General features: G+C 51.0%; 9 protein-coding genes across 9 annotated transcripts; 4 read left to right on the forward strand and 5 right to left on the reverse strand.

Annotated features, from left to right (window-relative positions):
• The first annotated feature begins 521 nt into the window (after window positions 1–521).
• On the forward strand, window positions 522–2,212 carry COCSADRAFT_124120 (uncharacterized protein). The gene is made up of 2 exons (XM_007705090.1): window positions 522–1,041; window positions 1,108–2,212. The coding sequence occupies exons 1-2, from the start codon at window positions 563–565 to the stop codon at window positions 2,111–2,113; spliced, it is 1,485 nt and encodes a 494-aa protein (XP_007703280.1). The 5' UTR covers window positions 522–562; the 3' UTR covers window positions 2,114–2,212.
• On the reverse strand, window positions 2,210–4,044 carry COCSADRAFT_237220 (uncharacterized protein). Its single transcript, XM_007705091.1, has 4 exons — window positions 3,976–4,044; window positions 3,806–3,922; window positions 3,562–3,748; window positions 2,210–3,513 (listed from the first exon to the last, which is right to left on the reverse strand). The coding sequence occupies exons 1-4, from the start codon at window positions 3,997–3,999 to the stop codon at window positions 2,306–2,308; spliced, it is 1,536 nt and encodes a 511-aa protein (XP_007703281.1). The 5' UTR covers window positions 4,000–4,044; the 3' UTR covers window positions 2,210–2,305.
• Window positions 4,045–4,126: 82 nt separating this feature from the next.
• COCSADRAFT_39625 (uncharacterized protein) lies at window positions 4,127–5,539 on the forward strand. The gene has a single exon (XM_007704881.1). It carries the CDS (start codon window positions 4,387–4,389, stop codon window positions 5,218–5,220), a length of 834 nt encoding a protein of 277 aa, XP_007703071.1. The 5' UTR covers window positions 4,127–4,386; the 3' UTR covers window positions 5,221–5,539.
• Window positions 5,540–6,655: 1,116 nt separating this feature from the next.
• COCSADRAFT_149208 (uncharacterized protein) lies at window positions 6,656–6,935 on the reverse strand (the record flags this gene model as incomplete). Its single annotated transcript, XM_007705092.1, has 1 exon — window positions 6,656–6,935. The coding sequence occupies one exon, from the start codon at window positions 6,933–6,935 to the stop codon at window positions 6,744–6,746; it is 192 nt and encodes a 63-aa protein (XP_007703282.1). The 3' UTR covers window positions 6,656–6,743.
• A 2,825-nt stretch (window positions 6,936–9,760) lies between these two features.
• Window positions 9,761–11,954, forward strand: COCSADRAFT_39626 (uncharacterized protein). The gene is made up of 4 exons (XM_007704882.1): window positions 9,761–10,021; window positions 10,078–10,525; window positions 10,646–11,032; window positions 11,079–11,954. The coding sequence occupies exons 1-4, from the start codon at window positions 10,016–10,018 to the stop codon at window positions 11,810–11,812; spliced, it is 1,575 nt and encodes a 524-aa protein (XP_007703072.1). The 5' UTR covers window positions 9,761–10,015; the 3' UTR covers window positions 11,813–11,954.
• A 666-nt stretch (window positions 11,955–12,620) lies between these two features.
• COCSADRAFT_163334 (uncharacterized protein) lies at window positions 12,621–13,841 on the forward strand (the record flags this gene model as incomplete). Its single annotated transcript, XM_007705093.1, has 2 exons — window positions 12,621–12,721; window positions 12,776–13,841. The coding sequence occupies 2 exons, from the start codon at window positions 12,621–12,623 to the stop codon at window positions 13,839–13,841; spliced, it is 1,167 nt and encodes a 388-aa protein (XP_007703283.1).
• A 485-nt stretch (window positions 13,842–14,326) lies between these two features.
• COCSADRAFT_97788 (uncharacterized protein) lies at window positions 14,327–16,381 on the reverse strand (the record flags this gene model as incomplete). The annotated part of the gene is made up of 2 exons (XM_007705094.1): window positions 14,327–14,878; window positions 14,927–16,381. The coding sequence occupies 2 exons, from the start codon at window positions 16,379–16,381 to the stop codon at window positions 14,327–14,329; spliced, it is 2,007 nt and encodes a 668-aa protein (XP_007703284.1).
• A 631-nt stretch (window positions 16,382–17,012) lies between these two features.
• COCSADRAFT_192741 (uncharacterized protein) lies at window positions 17,013–21,086 on the reverse strand. The gene is made up of 2 exons (XM_007705095.1): window positions 20,780–21,086; window positions 17,013–20,653 (listed from the first exon to the last, which is right to left on the reverse strand). The coding sequence occupies exons 1-2, from the start codon at window positions 20,959–20,961 to the stop codon at window positions 17,344–17,346; spliced, it is 3,492 nt and encodes a 1,163-aa protein (XP_007703285.1). The 5' UTR covers window positions 20,962–21,086; the 3' UTR covers window positions 17,013–17,343.
• Window positions 21,087–22,037: 951 nt separating this feature from the next.
• Window positions 22,038–22,788, reverse strand: COCSADRAFT_237267 (uncharacterized protein). The gene has a single exon (XM_007705096.1). It carries the CDS (start codon window positions 22,729–22,731, stop codon window positions 22,123–22,125), a length of 609 nt encoding a protein of 202 aa, XP_007703286.1. The 5' UTR covers window positions 22,732–22,788; the 3' UTR covers window positions 22,038–22,122.
• Window positions 22,789–23,036: the final 248 nt, after the last annotated feature.

Genomic DNA, 23,036 nt, shown 5'->3' on the forward strand with positions numbered 1-23,036 from the left:
GTTGGCCGGGAACATGGCTGCCGCTGCCGCCCCAGCCAAGCCCCGCCCTCAGGCTCGTATATGCCGGCAAAGGAAGCCTTGCCGTACATCACCTAAGACCTTGTATACTTTAAGACAAGTATTCAATTTTTAATCTTCCTCTCCGCCAATCCCCACACGGATGATGTCAGAACGATAAACTCTCCTCTCCTAGTACTTACACACGGTGCCCCTCACCCACAATTTTGACTGATGATGCAGTCATGTTATACGCAACACCACCCTATACTCGGCGTGCTATTGAGCGCGCCTTCATGGCTCCGATGGAGAACCAAGAAAATTATGTGGGTCTTTTCCTTGGAAACTCATACGGATGCATCTGGGAAGTTTATGTGAACGTTTCGACCCGTGATCCGATTATTTCAAGCCGTGTTTGCTTGCTAAAGTACAATCTGCAAAGTAGGGTGTGCTTGTCAATTTCCCATTCCTCGAGGTACAGGAAACACTTAAGCAATGGGATTACTACGATTATAGACGATCACTTTCAATTCTGCTGTGAAGTCTATTCCAACCCCTCTTCAGCATGAAAGCTTGTTCTACTTGGTTCGTGGCCTTGGCTACGCTTCTTTCTACTACCACACTTGCCAACCCCCTCGACAAGCGTGCTACTCTTGACGAGTGCCTTGCCTCCAAGGGTGTCCCTACATACGCCAAGAATACCGGCAACTACACTCAGGCGATAAAGCCGTTCAACCTTCGTGTGCCTATCACGCCTGCCTCTTATGCTGTTCCATCGACTATCAAGCACATTCAAGACGCCGTAGCTTGCGGTGTTGCGGCCGGCATCCGAGTCTCTGGAAAGTGTGGAGGACACAGTTATGCCTCGTTTGGCCTCGGAGGAGAAGACGGCCACTTGGTCGTTGACATGCGTCGCTTCAACAACGTCACTGCCGATCCAGTTGCTCACACTGCTGTCATCGGAGCAGGTGGACGACTGGGCGACATTGCAACAAAACTGTATGCTCAAGGAAAGCAAGCCTTCAGTCATGGAACCTGTCCTGGGTAAGTCTTTAACAGAGCAAAAATATGCATCACTGAAGAAGCCCTTCACTAACACGAGCACTACAGCGTTGGCATCTCAGGTCTCACTCTCCACGGCGGCTACGGCCTCTCCTCACGTACCCACGGTCTCGCCCTCGACCAAGTCATCTCCATGACGGTCGTTCTGGCCGACAGTAGAGTCGTGACAGCCTCCGCCACCGAAAACCCAGACCTCTTCTGGGCGCTCCGTGGTGCAGGTGGCGCCTTCGGCATCGTTGTCGACTACAAGTTCAAAACCTACAACGCACCTGAAAACATCATAAACTTCAACTACAACTTCTCCCCCTCCAACACCTCGCAGCTCGCCCACGTCCTTTCCACCCTCCAAAACTTCAGCTTGTACGACCAACCCCCTGAACTCAACATGCGCACCTTCGTCCCCGGCCAACTCACTGGCGTCTACTACGGCAACCGCTCCTCCTATGACACAATCATGAACCCGCTTCTCGCCAAAATCGGTGCCAGCAGCACCGGCTCGGGCGCCACCGTATCCGTCAAGGGCTGGATCGATACACTGACAGCTTTCGCTTTTGGCCCTTTGCCCCAGGCCGAAATCTACGATACCCACGAGAATTTCTACGCCAAGTCACTCATGACGCAGCCACTGTCTGAGAAAGCTATTTACGCCTTGGCAGACTACTACTTCACCACAGCGGTCAAGATCCGTCGCGGATGGTACCTCCTCATTGACCTCCACGGCGGCAAGGGCTCTGCCGTTTCGGCGGTGCCTAACAGTGCAACGGCGTACTCGCACCGCGACGCCGTGTTCAAGATGCAATTTTACGACCGCATCATGAACAACGATATGTATCAGACTAGTTACTTCTCGTTTTTGGATGGGTGGGTGAGTGCGATTGAGAAGGCGACGCCCGGCGAGCAGTTCGGCATGTATATTAACTATGCGGATCCGAGGTTGAGCAAGGACGAGGCGCATAAGAGATACTGGGGTGAGAACTATGCGAGGTTAGTTAAGCTCAAGGCGGATTATGATCCGAAGAAGGTATTTGAGGGACCCCAGTTGGTGGCGAACTAGATAGGTGGGCCACCTTTCTTCTACGGCGTGACCCCTATTAGTGTGTGAGTAGGACAACTTGTCACGAAGACCGTTCGGCACGGAAGTAAAGCGAGGTGCGGAAAGTGAAAAGTGTTCTGCTTGCTTGCTTGCTTGAGTCAACACAGAGCCTACTAGTACATGTACATATCTTCTTCTCTACATATAGATTGCCTACAAGAATTCGATTCCTACTCCGAAGCTCAAGCCCTTCCTGCTCTCTTCCTTGGCCCTCATGACTAGTGGCAGGGAAAAGTTGATTTCGAATCGTGCAACGGGATGTGCGTACACAAGTCCGAAACCTGCTGCTGCGCTCGGCATCTCGGCAGTGAGGGTTGAGAAAGACTTTCGGATAGCGCTGTAGACATCGCTTGAGCTGCCAAAGGATCCATCTTCCTTTTTGGAGTTGGGGTTCTTGAGTGCAAGAAGGCGGCCACCGTTGATGAAGGCTTGTAGACGGAGGGGAGTCTCTTTGCCAACACGTGGGATGGGAAGGAGCAGCGATGCGCCACCAGCTGCGTAGATATCACCGCCCAGCGAATCAGGGCCATCACGGGGACCAAGTCCAGCAAGGCGGAACCCGCGGACATTGTTAGGGCCACCAAGCTGGAAGCGGTCGTTGATGCGGGAAGCCTGATATTGGTTCTCCCCAGCTAACTTCATAGGGTAGAGAAGACCTCCTCGTAGACCAGCGGTAAGAGTAATGCCGGTATTGCCAAAGGGAAGTGCGACTTGTGACTCAACCTCGGACCTCCAAAAAGCTGTGTCGCCTTTCAGGGGACCAAAACCTGCGAGCTCAGATACACTCTTCATCATGTAGCCCCTGTTGGGAAGGAGAGGGTAGTCGCGCTTGTCCTGTAGCCAGGTGTGCGTGATGCTCGACTTGAAGGAATCGCCTGCATCGGCGCGGACAGAAGGCGAAGCGTTCTCTGCCAGGCTGGTGATCTGCCGCCAAATGGCTGAGTAACCGATTTCATGCGTAGCTCCATTCTTCAATCTCCATAGCAGCTTCGAGTTTCCGCCCTTGAGAACCTCTTCATGGCTTGCCCAGCTCTTGAGTGTCGAACTTGCGAAACCGTTCAGCTGGAACTTGAGATCAGGGTTGGTGAGGATGGGCGTGTCAAAAGCGAGGGAGTAGGCTGAGCGTGTGCGTGTACCCAGGGATCCGTGTGCATTGAGCGTCTCTGCTCCTCCAAACAGGTTGCGGAGTTCGGCGTGGACATAGGCGTCTGCCTCCGAAGCGCCGGCCTCTGTTCCGGTCTTGATTGTGTAGTTGCCGCGCTCAATGGCCGAGATGTAGACATCGACATCGGTAGGTGAGGATGTGGCAATGGTCTGGCTGGGGCGATCGAGGTAGACTGAGATTGGCGACTTGAAGATGCCTGGTGGGTGTCAGACATGTGAAAGCGAGTAGTTGGTGGGGGTTGTACCAAAACGATTGAGTTTGTCGGTAGCCTCGCCCACCTCCTTGAGTGCCTCTTCCAGCGTATATGGCTCAGTGCGGTTTGCGCTTAGCAGTGGCTCAACCACCCGCTCGAGGAAACTTCTCCGTGTGCGATTGGCATGGAGGACGCGGACCGACGAGATTGTCACTGGCAGCGAGGTGTTGTCGTCAACCTAGGATAGGATTAGTAATACCATTGATTAATCTCCCTCCCTCTCCATGATACATACCAATTCGCCCAGCCGCTGCTGCGCCCGCTGTTGTTGAGCTTGCAATCGCGCGTTGAGCTCATCCTGCTGTCGCTGCTGCTCCTTCAGGTCCGTCCTGTTCTTGAGCCTTTCGAAGACCTGGATAGTCAATTAGCCGCCAGTAGCTATATATAAGTGTCTAGACTACGTACATCGTCTTCGTGCGGCGAAGCCATTGGGCTGTGTGTTGTCTGAATGCGTGATGCTTGGCAGACGTTCGGAAACCTTGAAGTCTGCATCGCCCGCTGCGGGCTGAGTCGGGGCGCACGTGCCGCCTGCTTCCCGACCACAGTTTGACCCCGAACCCCAGACTCGGTCTCTTTCTTTCTCTCTCATTGTCCTATTTGATCCCTATTACCTCTTTCTCGCTGCCTGTGTTTTCCTCCGATTCTCTTCGTCCAGACTACAGCTCGTTTGCGCTTCCATTTTTACAGCAGGCGCATCGTGCCAACTGCTCTTACTTTGTCACCATCATACAAACAGCACGTCAGTGTCGATTCCCTAGATAGGACCACGTCGACAACCCCAGCCCACCCGCCTTTCACATACCACGCTCACCCACCATGGCGACACCGGCGGCCACCAAGCGCCTTACCAGAGAATATGCCACTATTTCAAAATCTCCACCGCCCTACATTACCGCACATCCCTCGGACCGGAACATCCTAGAGTGGCACTACATCATCACCGGCCCACCAGACACGCCGTACGAGGGCGGCCAGTACTGGGGCACCCTCAACTTCCCACCAGACTATCCCTTCGCCCCGCCTGCCATTCGCATGCACACACCCTCTGGCCGCTTTCAGCCCAGCAGCCGGTTGTGCCTGAGTATATCCGACTTTCACCCTAAGAGCTTCAATCCCGCCTGGGAAGTCAGCACCATTCTCACTGGCCTGCTGAGTTTCATGACGAGCGAGGAGATGACGACCGGCAGTGTCCGCGCATCCGACGCAGAGCGCAAACTCTTTGCACAGCGCACAAGGTGGTGGAACAGTACAGGTGGTGGCACAAAGGCGATCGGCTCGGGCAATGCGGCTGGCGGTCAAAACGGCAACATCAGGGCAGGTGACGGCGGTGCAAAGTTCCGACACGAGTGGCCCGACATAGACGAGGAAAACCTTAGGTGGATGAAGGAAAAGCGCATTGATCCGGCCACGGGTTTACCCCGGCCCGCTCCTTCACCCGCACAACACCCACCTTGCTCGCCGGACGTCTCGGGCCTGAGACGGCGACCCGGTACCAGCGCAACGGTCGTCCAGGACGCTGCGCAAATAGCACGGGATGCAGGTCAGAGTTGGTTGAGCCGCAACAAGTGGAGGATTCTCTTTGGCACAATGATGCTCTACATTCTGGTGGCGAGGGTTCTAGGTGACGGCGCAATCGCCTCTCCTGCTTAAACACTCCTCTCCCTTAATACATCAACTTGGTATCGCAAGCGGATCCCAAAGATATACAGCATAACAGATTCAGCCAGAAAGGTCACGATACGTTTTGTAGATGGAGATATTATCTTTTTGGCGTTGGGGGTGTTGGTCATACCCAAGCGACAAGTTTGTCAGCAGCAGGAGAGCGACACCACGGCTCCCAAGGGTTTCTTCTTCTTGTTCTTCTTCAACTTCGCTCCCCAATCATCGTCTTTGCCTCTTACTTCCTTTTTTTTTAAACAATTAATAAACATACCGTAGAATAGTATTCCAATCATGAATTATTCGGTCATACTATTGCCCTTACACTGGTACCTGGTTGAACACTAGAACATTACTCTGTACCGCATCTTGCATATCTGGCCTTTCCCATCCACCCCCCTTTTTTTTCTTTTACTGAATTTATGCATATCCCCCTCCCTCCCCCGACGCTACTCGCTCCACTCCTAAACGGTATAGTCTACCCGCACCCACATGCATCTGCTCCTAGAGTAAAATGGTTAAAGCGCCGCTAAAACTAGCGTTTTTGGACTAAGATTTAGAAAGCATGTATCCACGTCTCCAGATAAGGAGAGAGAGAGAGAAAAGTTGTGTTGGGAAGGCGGTACGAAAAATGTAGCAAACGAAAATAAAATGTATCGGTATAGATCTGCTCTTACCTCATCTTGCGTGCAAAAAATACTCGGAATGATAAGAGTGGACTTGACAAGTCTATGTGGGGTATCTTATTTCTCATTCGCTCAATTATATACACGTACTGCGTACAATAGTGCGTTTCCTCATCGCTCACATCCGTCCTAGTATTAATTCTCAGTACAACCGTCTCGACCCCCTTCCTTCTCGCTACAATATTGTGAATAAGTCTGATTTCTAACCCATCGGATTTGAGTTCTGTATCTGCTGTTTCCTTCTTTGGAAGTCTCGCCTCCTCCCCGCCTCTCTCACCCATATTGTTTGTTAACCACTTTCTTCATCTGTGATCTCCTCCACTCACACCACTTCCTGCTCAATTTCGCCAGTTCAGGCTATGTCTCCGTCCCCAACTTCACGCTCAACTATGAAATACTCTCAAGATATCCCAGGCCCTGTTTGGTAGCGCAAAGGGTGCGTGTGATAGTATTGTAGTGAGAGCGGGGCGGGAAGTGCGATTCGGTACTAAGCAGGGGAAGGAGAACTTAGGGCTGAAGAGGAGAGAGAGAACGGTGGATGTTTTGTACGGGATTTTCGTGTGCTGAGGTGGTCGGATGGAAGGGGAGGGTGGGAGAGTGGCGGTGATGGATGTGCATGCTGTGGGTAAGGTGTTGTATTAGGTGTAGGTTGGATAGCGCCTTATTAATTAGGTCCGTGAATCATGGAGGATCGATAGAGTGTTGTCAAGACGTCTTTGAAGATGTCTTCGTTTTCCGGCCACCTTTGTGGGGAATTGCCAGATTCGATCCAGGGTAACTATCTATAATAAATTTCTTTTTCTCGCTATTAGGGACCTATCCCACTTCTCATCCTGTGCCCGTGAGGAACACCCTACTCCACACTGTTTCGGTATCCAGAAACCATGGACTTGCTGCTTCAATAAATTCCTCGGGTGATAGTTCTGCCCTTGGGCTCATGTGAGCCAAGGCTCGGACAAAAACGTCGCAGGTTGTCAGGCTCGTGCGCGCAAAGACGCAATTTGTTATGTGGTGCGGCATGCCGATACGGTGGTTTCGGATATTCTACCCTATGTTGCGACTAGATGTGCGTAAGAGTTGTTTAAAATGGATATTGTTTCCCGTCGTTTTAACTATAGTCCAGCTGACTTGGGGTTGCGTTCCGTCGTGGTGTGAGGTCGAGTTCTGATCCAACAAGGCGAGAGAAGATCTGAAAAGTATGGTCGTAGTGGTTCCATGAGTGAGTTCATGTGCGTATGATAAGTATTGGAAATCGCCAGCCACTGGAGCATACGCCTGACTTGTATATGGTGATCGGATTTTGAGTTCTGCTTACGGAATCCGGTGACCGCTTCCAGCTGATGTCCTCCTCCACGGTCAATCCTGGAAGTGCGTAATGCAGGTCCAATGTCTCGCTTCTGTGGGTCACCGACCAACTAGTTTATTTGAGGCCTGTAAATTTCAAGGGTTTAGCGACACGCCGTTGTAGTGATGGGTGGGAGGGTTGTAGGCTGTAGTCTGCACTGAATGAGCTGTCGCAGTAAGCTTATATTTTATCCAGAAGCCGCAGCTGACTGTTACTGCTCGGCTATGGCAGCGTGGTACGATACTTATACTATTTCCGAGGCGTGAGATACAGTCCGCGGCACATTCTTCATAAGCACTTCAGGGGACCGATCACCATAGCATAGACCAAGGCAGCTGTCGACATCAGCAGGTTGGTGCGCGCGACCTTATGCAAGAGCATCGCGACTATGTTTCGCGAACTTGATAGTAGAGCCCGACTGGGAAAGGTACAAGAATCATGAGATGCAGTACGACACGAGGCCATCCTATTCCAGCGACATGCCAGATTTTGGAGAGGCTAGAAGTGTGCTAGACGGTGCTGCGTGATACAATTGGAAGGTGGTGGTGGGCAATTCCGTATCATTGGGCCGTTGATATGTCAAGTGCAGCCAATGAGAGACCAGATGTTGGTGTTCGGCTGCTGAGAGGTAAACATGCTAGTTGTTGAGAGATGAGCATGGACAGAAATATCCACTATTACGGAATTTTCAAGCTTGGAAATGAAAACGGAAGCGCAAGGAGCCGAGGACAGAGGTTGGACATTGCTCGCATCCGACATGCAGGTACGCGGGCGAGAATGATATTGCAATTCAGGGGCGTTGATTGATTCGATTTCGCGAATGCAGGTGCTATGCATCTTGTCGGAGAAAAGCAAACCTTAACGCAGCGAATCTGAATGTCTTTTAAAAGTATGTCGAATTGAAAGATTGATTTTTATCTGCATCTACTGGGGCTGTGTTAGATTAGAAAAAAAAGAGTTAGATGTATAGAGCTCGTTGTCAACTGATCGGCACTGGCTTGCATACTTAAGCCATTCTATCGTCCTTCCACTATATCATCGAATTTTGCTTGCGTGGGAGCAACTAGTGCTTAGTCCCTATATCATTTCCCTAATGTGCGATCTGCTCAGCCGAAGAACACGTTCACATCGGGTAGTCCGCCGTCGCTCGTCCAAGGCCGGTGAGTTGAGCTTGCTACAACACAAGATCGGTGTAGCTACCATGTAGGACAGTGTGTGCAGCTCATAGCAAGACCACGCCAGTCGATATGTCTTGAGGTGTTTGACATAAATCACTTACGGGTTGCAAGTCGGAATATCGAATCGGATGTTCGACTGCCTCCCTGAATCGGTTTCGTCTCTTAGTATTCACTTCGATGATTTTTCAGTTGGGCTTCGGGAGGAAGAGACCACGAGAAGGACAGAAAACAAGTGGTTACTCATACATATGTATGGTCTCGAAACAGGTACACCCGTACATACTGCAGTGACACCGACACTGTGGTAGACTTGGCAGACTGGGCCAAACCCCGCCCTGAGCCACGCGATCCAACCCAGAAACCTTCACATCCCCACATGACAGGCAGTTGAGCCCTTCAAACCATGATCTTGACTGCATCCAACTCTGTACTCGGAACAGAAATGCCGTGCGTACAGGCCAGCCATTCAACCACCAATCAACAATGCAAAAGAATCCAACGCGCCGGTAGGATTTCTGGAAATAGCTATCCAAGCGCTCCACTGTCCCGAGGAAGTCTATTTGAGTGATACCTCACCCATCATGCATCTATTCGACCGGTTGTCGATGAGCGGGACAAAGGCAGCCGAGAGCTTGGGTGTCAATTGCTGGCAACATTGCATGCTTGGCGCACGTCGTCTCCGCTCCCGAATGCAACGTCTGGTCTTCTTCAGATGCTTCGCTTGCATATCCAACAACATGCGTACGACCCACAGATGTAAAGGAAAGAATGCCATTGGATAAATACTGTACTTCAGGTGTCCCACTACTTGCTTTGGTTGTTACCTTAGCTGCATGGTGCTACGCGACTGGGCTGGTTCTGATCTTCACTAAATCCTGGTCGTAAGACATCATGTAATGCCCCGCCCACGCCAAGTCGGAGGCCCCAAACCAGGCCATGCGTGTCGATCAGTCCTTTTTATTGGCAGCCATAGTCATTGGAGAACTTGCTTGCGGCCTGAGCAAAGCTATTTCCTAGATCGCCAGTTTTGCAGCAACAGGTCGAATACCAAGAGCTCCTGATCATCGACTCACACGCATCAGTGCGGTATTCCTTGGGTTCAGATCCCACATCAAACCAGTGTATATCGTGCCATACCTGCCCCATTGCTCAATGCTTCGTCGGTACGACTCCACGAGGTTGAGAAACCGCAAGTTTGCATGTGCACTAGGTACATGCGTTGTACTCCAGTCCATCCATTGGAGGGTTTCATCATCACGACATGGGGCTGCGACCTTAACCTGTACTACTCCAGGAAATATTCCCGCTTTCCTGTAGGATCACATGTACCCCAGTCCAACGCCTATTAGCGGGGTTGCCAATTTGGACAAACGCCACGGCATGGGAACTGCCTAGTTTACAGCAGGAGTGAAAGACACAGTCCGACTGGCCATTCGCACGGACTGTATTCCAGCGAGATCACACGCACTATGCACAATACTTCCCATATAAATTTGTAGCCATCTCACTCTGTACCTCTTTCTCTCCACCCGTTCTACCGACTTGTCTTTCCAGCCTGGTCACAACCACTTGGCAAGATGAAGGTAAGCTTTCAATTTCTGGTTACGCCTCGACATGATTACTGATACCAGTACTACAGTTCCCTCAGGTTTACTCTGTCTACGCTATTTGTGGCTTTGCCGCACTTGGTGGTATTCTCTTCGGTTTCGATATCTCGTCCATGTCGGGCGCTCTTGGCACTCCGGCGTACAAGCGCTACTTTGGCAACCCCAGCGGAACTCGCCAAGGTGGCATAACCGCTGCTATGCCTGCTGGCTCGCTCTTGGGAGCTCTCTCCTCTTCTTTCATTGCTGATCGGCTCTCACGTCGCGTGGCTATCCAGATCGGTGCTCTCATCTGGATTGTTGGAGCAATCTTCCAGGCAGCGGCCAACGGTGTCGCTCTCCTCTGCGTTGGTCGAGCAGTTGGCGGATATGCCATTGGTATCTGCTCCGCCATGGTGCCCGTATACCAAGCCGAAATCGCGCCAAAGCACATTCGTGGCCGTGTGGTTTCACTACAGCAATGGGCTATAACTTGGGGTATATGTAAGTGCCTTTTTTAGATTGATGTCATGATCTTGCTGGTTCTCCTCACGTACTGCCGGGCAGTCCCAAGCGCACTGCCATGCTCAACGCTGGAATCACTCACGCTGACATACCACACAGTGATCCAATACTTCATCCAGTACGGAAGTTCCTTCGTAGATGGAGGTGTTGACAACCCGAACCAAGCCACCGCTGCCTTCCGTATCCCATGGGGTATTCAAGCTGTTCCCGGTGCGATCCTCTTCATCGGGTTCTTCTTCTTTCCTCGATCTCCACGTTGGCTAGCTTCAAAAGACCGCTGGGAGGAGGCTCTTCAAGTGCTTGCCAACCTCCACGGTGGTGGCGATGTCAACCACCCCAAGGTTCTCGCTGAATACAAGGAGATTGAGGAGGCTCTTGCTTTCGAGCGTGAGGTTGCCGAAACCAGTTTCGCTGCTCTTGTCAAACCCCGCATCCTCAAGCGCGTTATACTCGGCATGTCCATCCAGATGTGGTCGCAGCTTTGCGGTATGGAAATTCCTTGAACTGATGGCACCATTACTAACTCTTTCAGGTATGAACATTATGATGTACTATATTGTGTTCATTATGCGCGGAGCTGGAATCGCCGATGAGCTCCTCACTGCATCCATCCAGTACATTATCAATGTTGCCATGACGCTCCCGGCTATCCTATACCTAGACAAGTTCGGTCGTCGCCCAGCATTGCTCTGCGGATCCTTTGGAATGGCTGTTTGGCTCTTCACCACGGGCGCTCTCCAGGCCTCTTACGGCAACCCTAATCCAGACAAATCCGACAAGGATATCTCCTGGGTCGTACCTCGTGAGCACAGCGACGTTTCCAAGGCCATCGTAGCATGCTCGTACCTCTTTGTCGCTACATTCGCCACCACTTGGGGACCCGTCTCCTGGACCTACCCGTCTGAGATCTTCCCCGCCAAGGTCCGCGCCAAAGCCGTCAGCCTTGCCACCGCTACAAACTGGACTTGGAACTGTATCCTCGCTTTTGCCGTCCCACCTCTTCTTTGGTCCATCAACTGGAAGATGTACATGATCTTCGGTACCTTCAACGCTGTTGCTTTCATTCACATGTTCTTGACCGCGCCGGAGACAAAGGGCAAGACACTCGAGGAGATGGACGATGTCTTTGATTCTGGTCTACCTGCTTGGAAAGCTGGAAAGGTTGAGTCGCGTCTTGACCGCGTTGCCCGTGATATTGAGGATGGAAACCTCAAGGTTGGTCGTCAAGGCCACGTTGAGGATGTCAACGTCGAGGCGAAGGTCTAGTTTGTCAGTTATCTCTCTTGGTTACTATGATATGAGTATGTCTCATGTCTGCCTCTCGGTTAGGATCGACCTACCACACCCATACTTTCTACTGAAGTGGTTTGTTCATACTGAGCGTCTAATACACCATGTTCTCTGCTGAACCATGTGCTTTGAATTTTCAAGTGATTTGTGTATTTATGACGATTGAAATAGTCATCGTTTTCTAGAATTATGCCTTGTCATGTGACAAATAGGCTACCATCTGTGTATGTATTTGTTGTTGTGGTCCCTACGCAAACATGCATAGCGCCTTGGCATTCACTTTTCACTACGGCGCGACCCTTTCTCAAATTTGATCTGAATTCTTACATGTCATACGAGCGGTTCAGTATTCAATGAGTGACCAATCAGAGCTCATGATGGATCCGTCATACATCGTTTGTTCAGCAACATGAGTATGTACCGAGCCTACAATCATTTAAAGATGTTACAGTCAGATGAAGACAATGGAGTTTCCTATTTCGCTGAGACCGGTAATAATCATACGACTTTGTTGACTTTCAGCATGTGCGCGTGAAGGCCTCAATCTTTTACTTCTACCTTCATGCCTCTCACTCACTTCGAAACGAGGTGAAGGCGTCTCTCGTACCCGTCGCCTGGGCTGTTTGTTTTACCAGATGAGCGCCATGTTGATGAGATACAAATAAGGCCTATCCCGTCGAGATTCACGGGCATCTGCTTCAACAAACCCCGTAAGCTATTTCTGCCTGCTCAACCAACTATCAGTTTTCCAAATTCCAAAGCGTTACCAGTCCTACCAAGGGCAATGATCGAACAGCCACAACCGTCGCAGCCACCGCCTGCCATAGCCCGTCCCCCGCCCCCGCGAGCGCTTGGTGCAAAACAACCGGATATGTTTATCAAAATGTAAGCTATTTTACCAGTCATTGGACTTCCGCGTACGTCATTAACAACTGCAAGGATCGAAGGGACAGCTATACGAGTCGTAGTTGGAGAACATCAAAGCTGCCGAAGCTTCATCCTTCCCGTTTCACTCCTCTGCCATTATTCGAACTACTTCCACCAGCAAGTTTCTCAGTTGCGCTCGGCTGCCTTCTCTTCAACTAGTACCAACAAGAAACGAAAGATTGCAGAGACTGACCGCCAAGACAATTCAACCGAAAGTACGACGAAACCCAAAGAGACCAAAACGACGATCAAGATCGAGTCAGATACTGACGAGGAAGAGGAAAAAGAGAAAGTAAAGAAGCCAGAATGGGGCATCCGACTCCCTGAGGTCGATCCCGCCATTTTTTGTCTCTTCCTCCACTATATATACAAGGACGCGTATCCGGCCTCAACCGACATTAACACCGCTCAGGGAATGGGCCAGCAGTATGCACCTGTACCACCTATATCAAGTATAGTCTCGATGGCTCATCACCCAAAGCCCACCCAGCCCTCCTTTGCTAACAACGAAGGTCAACGCGCGTCTACACCTATTGAAATCTCTTCCTCCTCCAGTGCTCTCAGCATGCCCCCCACAGCACATTCCAGCTCCTCCCCCAAGCCCAAAACATCAAGCATGAAACCGATACCAGCACCCAAACCCACAGTACGCGGAATGCTTCCAATCGCCGCTCCCACCTTCATCCCCCAACCCTTGCACCACTACCCCATCCCCCCAAGCATCCAGGCTCACCACCTCTCCCAAACCCTCGGCTCCCCCTCCTTCACTCATTACACCCTTACCCGCATCCGCATGTCCCTCGGCCGCCACTTCCCGCTCACCCCCTCCCTCACAAAACACATCTGGACACACTTCCCCGCCCACTCTCCTTTATGCGTCCTCATTCTACGTTTCTTGATAGCGAACTGGTCGCACCCGGATCCCCGCCGGTATAATGAGTGTATTCTGAGGGATGGAGCTGGGTGGGATAGATTGTTTGAGGAGGAGAGGGGGCTGAGGAATGAGTTTATTGGAGGGATGCAGGGACGGGGTCTTGAGGGAGATTGGATGGCTGATTTGAGGGCATTCCGAGTTTAGCTACTTTGGTCGGTTATTGAAGCGGAAATGGGACATGTCGTTTCAGCAAGGTAGCTGGGATCTTTCTGGGCGAGGATTGGGCGTAAGGTGCTGCGATGCGGCTTTTGATGGATTTCTTGGGAGTTGAAGGGATGGATTCGGTCGTTTTGGGGGGGGGGGAACTTCCGGCGTTTTCGAGGTAATCATCATAGCATATTGGGTGATATGGAAGGTGCAATAGGCACTGAACGATGAATCCGGAGGCGATAGAACTATGATAGTCAGCCATTCGGGTAACAAGTAACAATCTCTTCTCTTGTATTTTTTTTTAAAAAAAAAGGACTCAAGACAGTTAGTATAAAGTGCTATAACCATCGTAGCGACACGGAAACACACAGATCATATATTCGTACAAAACTTTCATCTACAATACCTCCGTTCATATTTGTTCATTACACCAGTACCCAGAATCCCCCCCACCCCCCCAATCTCCCCAACTTTCCATTTCAATTCTCCCACTCCCCACACACCCTGATCCTCCACTCGTCCTCCATATCCGCCGCACACCCCTTACACACCACCATCCGACAAACCGCAATGTCGCATTCCCACAGCTCCTCCAGTACATCTTCTCCACACCGGTCACAAAAAACCGGCACATGAACGTGCATCTTGCGCCCGGAATGTGTACGCAAATAAGGTCGGACTTCGAGGGCGTTGATGGCGGCTTCGTCGGGGATGGATTGGAGGTTGATTGGGTGGAGGATGTGGCCGTTTCGGAGGCAGTAGTGTTCTTTTGATGACTTCCTCGGAGGAGGTGGAGGAGAGGTGGTAGATATACTATTTTTGTCTTTTGGGAAGGGAGCAGGGGGGATTTGCTGGTCGGATAGGACGTCCATGTCGAGGCGGTCGGACAAGGGGCGTTGTTTGGTGTGGTCATTTGTGGAGATCCAATTTTGGACTAGGATGCGGGATTCGTTGCAGAGATTCTTGCTCTTTTTTGTTTTGCGGATCTGTTTGGGGAGTTTAGTTGGGGGATGGCTGCATGTGATGGTGGGCTGCGTGGTGTTGGTTTGGTTTGGGAGAGATGGTGTGGACGTACGTACCCTTACGTTGCAAATTAGTTCCTTGAATGGGCTGGCTTTCTCATCATGGTGGAAGATATAAGTTGAATGTAAGGGTGATTTTACTCTGCGTGATGGCTTGGGTGTAGGCTTGCGTTTGGACGGAGTGGTTGGCTTTGGTTCCCTGGGTGGAACATCTACAAGCTTCATCACACTAGGGGTGATATGTGTGCAAGTCATCAATTCTGCCAAATCAACAATTGGATCTTCTCCCAAATCAATACTGTCCCGAATAGAGACCAAGTCTTTGCCATCATCACTTTCAGACTCTGCGTCGTTGTCAGAATCCTCAGCCAGCACATTTGGCCTTTCCGCCATAAATTTCCTCTTCATCGCTTGGTGGGAAGCTCTCAAAGAACTGCTTCTGGAATCCAGGTGAATTCTCGCAGCGTCATTGATATCCTGCTTGATCCTCGAGGCCGCGAGATGAGCTTCAGTTACATCGAGAAGACGGTCCTCAAAAGACTGTAACGGACCACGCAGGTAAATGACGACTGGCGACTCCTGCTTAGGTTTGTCAAAGCCAACTTCGCGATAGGAATATTTTTCATATTCTTCCACTCCAGCAGCAGCTTGTTTCCCTGGATCGACATCCGCTGGTGAGAGATCTCCTTCTTCCAACTCATAACTGATATTAGCCGTGAACGGTAACGGAGTTGGTGGTCGTGGCGGTAGCACGCTACTGTATGAAGGATCGCGTTCATACTCTGATATGAGTTCCAGCTCGGGATTGTGTTCAGAATCGTGATAGGAAGAGCGCAGCTCGTCAAACGATATTTCCGTGATAGGCGTCATCCGATCGAGTGATTTAGGGGCCTTCTTGCGCATACGACGTTGTCGGGATTTTTCAGGAGGACGGGCGTGGATATCAGGCTCACTGCTGTAGTCAACCCGATTCTCCTTCTTTGAATGAATCGCTGGCGTCTCAGTGATGTGGCACTCTGGTTCAGTTCCGTGCTTGATGCTAGATCCATGCGATGGGGCTATGCCTAACATCCGCTGCGCTTTCCTGTTACCGGCTGTCCATAGGCACTTGGGTGTTATTGGTTTTGAGATAACATCCTCCTCTATGGACTCAGTCTTTTCGCTCGCAGATTCCTGTAGATTGGTCAGGCGAGTCAAGAGGTCGTTGTCTTCCTGGATTGATCGTACTAGTAGACCGTTGAATTCATAAACATCCTGAACCCGACTGCCCAGCGACCCGCTTCGAGTCCTCACAGCGCCGCATTCGACACCCAGAAACTGTGCGGCTTTCACTGGCGTAAGCGGAGGCAGAGGCGATAGTTGGAGGGGAGATCCATGCGAACTTTTCGGGCGGTCATTGCCCTTTGCCTTGAAGCCAAACATGCCATGCTTCTTCTTGCCTTCCACTATCGTGCTTGATCCGCTTCCAATCGAGGCCGTAGGCGAGTGACCGAAAGATGTACTATTGGTCATCGAAGGGAACGATTCCGAAGAAGATGAGGTATTTATGAGTCCTGTTTCGTCCGGCACTGCTGCGGCACCACCTCCGCTGTACATCGTAGCGGATGACTTGATACCGAGATCGGGAGTTGTATTCGAGCGTGACATATTTGATCGTCGTACGATGCGGCGGCGTTGTTTTTGGCCATTGCCAGCCCTAGGGCTTCGATGCCTTGAAGGGCTGATAGAGTCAGAGGTGAGCATCGCGCCGGCTGCTGTCCCTTCTCTGAACAGTGATAGCGAATGACTAGTGTGTTGTCAAACTGAAATAGGTCTGTATTTGAGAAAAGCTGTGTTTAGCTCGTGTAGTGGAGTGAGTGTCAGACTCGGTTTGCTATTTTCGAGTTACTGAAAACAAACGGCACGTTGCCACGCGGTAGCAACGGGGTGAATTGAGAAGGCGCGACATCAAGGTGACGTCGCCAGTAGAGTTGGTGAAAGAGGAGCGTGAGGAACAAAACCTCTGAGACGCATGAGTAAAAAAATCACATATGTGCTACTGTATCGCAGGTGATGCATTGTTCAAGTACATTGGGTCAACCAGGACACAGTGATAAAAACATTATATCAGAGCGTCAATGAAGGGAAAAGTGAATGAACAGAAGCAGGGAATAAGATTAAAAATATATACGTCTACAAACTATGTGATATCTGGGGTATCTTGTGGGTACGCAAACGGTACTACGGTCCATGCTATCGTCCGTGTACCATCCGTCTTTGTGCACTGATCTCAAGCCTAACGTCACGTAACACCCCCATGTATCCAAGACCGAAAACGCGGGAAATATCTAGACAAGAGAAAAATCTGGGAAGAGTACCCAAAATCGCCAGGAGGATTGTGTTACATGCCGAAAATGTCTATGCGATGTTGTTCTCGTGTTTTGCACCTCTTCGTTCTACACCGTTGCTCGCCTCAAGATGTTGCGGACTCTGCACTACAAGCTAGCATCATCCTGCTTGGCGGCCTTGGGGCTGCTCAGTCTGGCAACCTGCTCAGTAACGCTACTGCCTCCAGGACTCGCTTTACTACCCTCTGGGGACGCAGAAACATCTGCAGCATTCCTCAAGCCGACTCCGCTAATCCTGCCGGTAGGTGCCTCAGAATGGGTCGAGGCTTGCAGCCCTTCCTCATTCGCAGCAGAAGATTCGCCGGGTTCAATCGAGTCCGGCTCATCGGTCAGAGGAGCAACAGCTTTACTCCTCGGGCTTGCACCAAGACCCCTGTGAACTTCAACATTAGACCCACGAAGGAAATCAGCAATATCCGCTTGACTAGTGCCCTTTCCGTCAGGTGTCTTAGGTGGAAACCCAGGGCTTCGGGGGCTCTTTGCGCTATTAGGCTGGAAGAAACGCTGCACAGCGTTACGATCGTCGAACTCGTCTTCATCGTCGCTAGTCTCGTTGAAGTAAATGCTGTCCCAGTCACCAGACCCGATACTGTGCATCGAGTCGGTCGTGTTGGATCTCTTTGGCATCTTCAAAGTGAGCGGGTGCAGAGGCGCCAACTCGTCAGCTACCTCGCGCATCTCACTATCGGAACGCTCAACAGGTGGTTGTTGGTTCTGCTGCCCCTTGACCCGCTCGCCATTTTTGTCTATAGGCTTGTCCATTGGCTCGGCGCGCTCAACTGCAGGCTCGAGCTCAGTGCGCGTGTTAGCCGAGTGTGTGTCGGCAAAGTGGGTATCACAAAGATGTTTGATGACAGGCCATCCATATGCGTTGGCAAACATACGACGTACAATGATGTTGTTATGGGCGTCGGGCTCGAGGCTGACCAATACCTTACGCCATGAGAGATCCTTGTGATAGGCGCGAGCAATCTTCTCTTCCACACGCATCCCACTGTCATCAACACTTGTTGTCGATGCTTGACTGGCAACGCTGTCACCTGAGAAGCTTCGCGTAGCCCTCTTCTTGATTGGTGGCGGAGGAATATCCTCCGGGTGATAAATCCTGTCATGGAAGATGGCGCGTGCTCGGGTGGTTGGATCGTTGATCCATGAGTGCGGAGGTACAGGGGGGTTGATCAAGTCGCCAGCCGACTCGAATATCGTGGTCTTTGGTGGTGCCATGTTGCTTCGGGGGTTATCGACAATGGAGTCGCCACGCGTCGCTTGAGGCCTTTTTCTTCGCTGGTCCGTACGCGATGATGACGACGAGTCTTCTGCCTGGGTAGAAGATTGTTCATCTTCATCATCCTTGTAGATCGTCTGGCTACGCGAGAACATCTTCTTGTCGCGCGAGGTATGCTTTCCAGTGGGCCTGATATAGCTCCACCACTGCATCAGCGTATTTTGCGGCTGAAAGTAGTTGTCGTTAGGATCTTTGCTATCTGGACTCTTCTTTTGTCCTTCAATCAGTTGATGCGCCGCAGTCTCTACTGTAGGTACCTGCGTTTCGTCTTCTTGGTTGGTCGTGTCAGCGCCTGGTAGCGGTACGGCTGTATCATCACCCTGAAATGTTGGAGAATCAGCTCCAGAGCTTTCGTCTTCAGCAAAGCCAATTCGTGAAGGATTAGGCGAAGAGTTTTGCCCCGTAAGTTGACCATAACCCCACACTGCAACAGTACCGATGAGTCCGTTTTCTCTCCGGGCTTTCTGTACCCGGCCCAGCCCTCTCCAGTCAAGGAACAAGAGACAGCTTGTACGCAGTGGTACAATTCCATCATTGACGACATTGGAGTATACTGTGCGATTCCGGAATCTCCGCAGAACCTGGTGCGCAGGTCCCGTGGGAAGAATTCGTAATAGAGGTTTAGCGCCAGGGTCCTCCTGCTGTGAAGCTTGGCCCTGGGTTCCGAACACATTGCCCATTGCGGTCCAGCCACTCCTTGCTAGTGTGGGTGCTCTCCAGGTTAGACCGAGATCCTGTCCTGTTCTACCGACCAGTCCAAAATCCAGTGCAAACTTGACGTAGGTGGGGTTCTCATTGCTTAGCCCCAAGAAGGGAGACGCCAGAGCAATGAAATTGACAGGCTTAATCGTATCAAAGAAGTGAGGAGAGTGTTTGTGGATGTATGCAATGGCGTACGTCTGTACAAGACCGCCAAGAGAGTGACCGATGAAACTAATGCTGGTAAACCGGTATGCGCGTTTGTCTCGACCTTTGAAGAAGTGATGCACACTACTGCCTTGATGAGCAGGGATGCCCTCATCTGCCTTGTCTCTTGTAGGCGAAAAGGTGTTGGACAGCTTTTGTCCCACGGTCCTCTTGATTGGGAGGTATGGCTGGTCAGGGTACGTTAAACGTAGGACGTACTTAGCGAGTCGCTTCCCCAGATACTGGATACCGCGTTCAGTGCGTATAACGTTGCCGTCAAAGCCACGTACGACTACTTCTTCCTCGTTTTCTTCGTCTTCGTCTTCCGCATCCGATATCTCATCTTGGCCACCGGACAATGGTGCAGTCGATGTGTCCTTGCCTACAGCTTTGGTTCTATCTCCCCTTTTCTCTTTGCGTCGCTGTCGCCGACTCTCGCGCGCTTGTCTTGCGGTCGCATCAATGCTCTCTTTTAGGTACAGCATATCTGCGCCGAGATTGCTATGCAATCCATGTGTTACAATCACCAGGTGGATATTCTTTCTTTTCCGCTCAGCCAACTCCTTTGCATGATCAGTATCCTTGGACTGTCCCTCGCCGCTCGGTTCCTCATCTTTCCATTCTGGCAACTCGGGTTTGTTCCACAAACTAGTCGTATCGTCCACTACCAATTTGACTGCTTTAGAATAGACGCCCTTGGGCTGTCCTGCATGGTTTGAGACATGCTTCTGGCTTCCTTGCTGGTGGTCCTGGACCTTTCCTGGCGTTCCGTGTGTGTTTCCCGTTACAGCGGTGAAGCCCAGGTCAAGTGATCGCTCGTCGCGTGCAACTAGCAATTCATAATTTACCGATGCAGAATTTGAGAAGATGATCTGCGATGCAATCTCAATTATCCAAGTGACACTCTTCGGTTCAGCATTATACCCCTGTATCTCAGTCCTCGCATGCTCGGGTACCGTCAATTTTGTGTTCCAGTAACCCCCTGCCTTTAGGTTAGGCTCGAAATCGGGGGCGCCGTAGATCTTGGCATCGTCGTTTTTGACGTTGGGGTTGAAAGTGGAAGGGTAGGCCGAGACATGAATTGTGTAGGGTCCATGGAGGTATGCGGCACGCAGAGGAATGGCCGACGAGTTGCGTATACGAACATGGAGGATAGGAGGCGGGGGTAATATTCGGTCTTCGGAGGGCGTGTATGTAAGTGTGTACCTGCCCAACGTCTTAGCACCGTTGAACACGAGGGACCGTTGAGCGCTTTGGCGTGCCCCAAACCATACGACGTGTATGCATGTACATGTCTCGAGTATGTGCCCACGCCCATATACAGCAACTCACCTCACAACCTCGCCTACTTTGACGGCCCCCTTTTGGTGCAGCAGCAACATCCTCAGCGCACGCTTCTCCTCAGCTTGCAGCTCCTTGCGCGACTTTGTGCACACAAAGAATGAGGGTTCAGGAAGTTTGCGGCCGGCGTCGGCAGTTTGTGCGTTGGAATAGGTGCGAGGCGTGAGAAGCATTTAGTAGCGGATCCAGCGGAGACTGTTAGGACCAATAGCCAGCAGCCGCAAACGCGTCATAGGACATGCGCAGTCGTTGCTGATCGAGACCCTTGATTCTTATGTATGCAGCCGGGGATCGCGTGGGCGGAAGCCAGAGGAAAGGGATGATATACCGGACGTACTCCTAGGAGAGAGCATTCGCCATTAGCGACCTGGGCTGGTCACGCACGCGCTCACTCCAGGGCCATGGCACGTCATTTGCTCGCGTGGCATGCGCGCAGCACGAGGTCGCTGCCAAGCAAGAACATTATCTTCAGCCTCCCATAAAGCATAAGTATATGTATGTACATGCTATAGACGACTGTGATAGGCCTTGTGTGCGCCTAGCCACAGATGGGGGGTGAGATGCGCCTCCAATGACACGCCCCACCATCTGACGTTGTTGTATTGGTGCCAAGAAGCCCTCCTTCGGGACTCTACCATCCGACATCCGTATTACATACCTACCATGTACTTACACCTGTCTCTCCAGTGTCTCTTCGCCATCATATTGGCAAACTAGCGTCACTTGGTTGGGAAAAGAATTGAATGGCATGACGTTATTTACATCATCTTCGAAAAGAAAAGCTAGGATTGAGAAGAAGCAAGTAATTTACAACAGGCATGTATTTTCCGTCTGCAAGTACAGTGACTTCAGGGTGACTCTATTCATCTTTCCATGTTCAATAGTCTTCTGCTACAAGAGCAACGTTGTTGTCTGTGCATCAAGTCTCGTGCCGGATACTGGAACGAGTCGATGGTAGGGCAAAGGCCACGCCGTTCTCTTCGAACGGGATCAACATCGTATCTAGAGTTGTCGTCCTCAGGACCCTCACCGTCGGACACAACACTGGGCCCGGGGCATGTCAAACGGGCAGGACATCGCTGCGCTACCTCCTCGTCGCTCAGCCTGCGCCAGGTGCCCTCCGTTATACGCGGATCAGGCCAATACATATTAGCGGCACGGTAGGCGATCCTCTCCACTCGCTCATCAGTTGTAAGATACCGCGTATACTGGTACGGCATTGGTGGAAACGGTTCAGACTCCTCCTGTAACCAATCAGTAGACGTCAGAGTAGAGAATCAAGAAACATATCATGGCGAGAATAGAAACAATCAATGACCAGAAAACACCTTACCTCATAGTACCTCCAACAAAGGTGCAAGACCCCTGCAGCAGGTTATGCCATACCGAACGGCAAAACAAAGCACAATCCGCGCCCTCCAAACCTTCTCTCCCCCTCTACTTCCTATCAAAAATGGCCCTCCCAACAGTCTCGAATTCCTCTTCGGTCGTCGCCGCCGCCGTTTGCGAGGGGGAGCAGGTGGGGACCGGGGTGTAGAAGGCGGAGGTGGGTTTCGAGGGGAGGAGCTGGAGCCGGTGTTGGAGATATCGATCGTGATGATCGGGGGAGGCATCGGTATAGAAAATTTAGGAATAGGAGGGACGAATGGATGGACGAAAGGATGGATGGGAGTAAGAATGAGAGTAAGAATGGGTACGAGGATGTGAGTAGTGATGGAAAGTAATGTATTGGTAGAGGATATGGATTGAGGGAGGCGAGCGCAGTTTATATACCTGGTGGAATTGGTTTGGTGTGAAAGGCTTCCATTTGCAATGCTATCACGAGGATGGATTACATTATTTTCTGGGTCTTTCCACTCCAAGGCAGAAGCGGGGATGAGCGTTTGCGGGGGTCCTGTGAGCAAGAGGGTGATTGTACTTTCACTCTGCCAAAGCAACACCATAGTGAAGACGCTTTTTTAGGTAGTATTGACGCTGAAATGGAAAAGTAGTTAAGAAGATGGTGTTGAATCTCCCTTTGCCCTTAGTAAACAAAGGAGCTTTTGTGTTTAGATTTATCAAGATCCTTAATTGTATATCCACTATATAAGACCTCATTATACGCTTGATTTAATTTGACCAGTGACATATTCACTTATAAACTGAACAATTGTGACCCATCAGCTCATTTCGACCTTTACGTCACTGTATATTGCGAATCCTTGCCTAAAGCATAACAGTTCTGCGTAATTCGAAATTTTGGTGAAAA

Source organism: Bipolaris sorokiniana, assembly GCF_000338995.1.
Source record: "Bipolaris sorokiniana ND90Pr unplaced genomic scaffold COCSAscaffold_13, whole genome shotgun sequence".
Lineage (NCBI taxonomy): Eukaryota > Fungi > Ascomycota > Dothideomycetes > Pleosporales > Pleosporaceae > Bipolaris > Bipolaris sorokiniana.

Bases quoted from the DNA above. Each gene is read 5' to 3' on its own strand.
- COCSADRAFT_124120 (XM_007705090.1), top strand. From the start codon at position 563: ATGAAAGCTTGTTCTACTTGGTTCGTGGCCTTGGCTACGCTTCTTTCT. The intron at 1,042-1,107 runs GTAAGTCTTTAA...CGAGCACTACAG, and splicing joins AGTCATGGAACCTGTCCTGG to CGTTGGCATCTCAGGTCTCA.
- COCSADRAFT_192741 (XM_007705095.1), bottom strand. From the start codon at position 20,961: ATGCTTCTCACGCCTCGCACCTATTCCAACGCACAAACTGCCGACGCC. The intron at 20,654-20,779 runs GTGAGTTGCTGT...GACGTTGGGCAG, and splicing joins AAAGTAGGCGAGGTTGTGAG to GTACACACTTACATACACGC.
- COCSADRAFT_39625 (XM_007704881.1), top strand. From the start codon at position 4,387: ATGGCGACACCGGCGGCCACCAAGCGCCTTACCAGAGAATATGCCACT.
- COCSADRAFT_237220 (XM_007705091.1), bottom strand. From the start codon at position 3,999: ATGGCTTCGCCGCACGAAGACGAT. The intron at 3,923-3,975 runs GTACGTAGTCTA...TTGACTATCCAG, and splicing joins CTTCGCCGCACGAAGACGAT to GTCTTCGAAAGGCTCAAGAA. The intron at 3,749-3,805 runs GTATGTATCATG...ATCCTATCCTAG, and splicing joins AGCAGCGGCTGGGCGAATTG to GTTGACGACAACACCTCGCT.
- COCSADRAFT_39626 (XM_007704882.1), top strand. The intron at 10,526-10,645 runs GTAAGTGCCTTT...CATACCACACAG, and splicing joins GGCTATAACTTGGGGTATAT to TGATCCAATACTTCATCCAG. The intron at 11,033-11,078 runs GTATGGAAATTC...TAACTCTTTCAG, and splicing joins GATGTGGTCGCAGCTTTGCG to GTATGAACATTATGATGTAC.
- COCSADRAFT_237267 (XM_007705096.1), bottom strand. From the start codon at position 22,731: ATGGTGTTGCTTTGGCAGAGTGAAAGTACAATCACCCTCTTGCTCACA.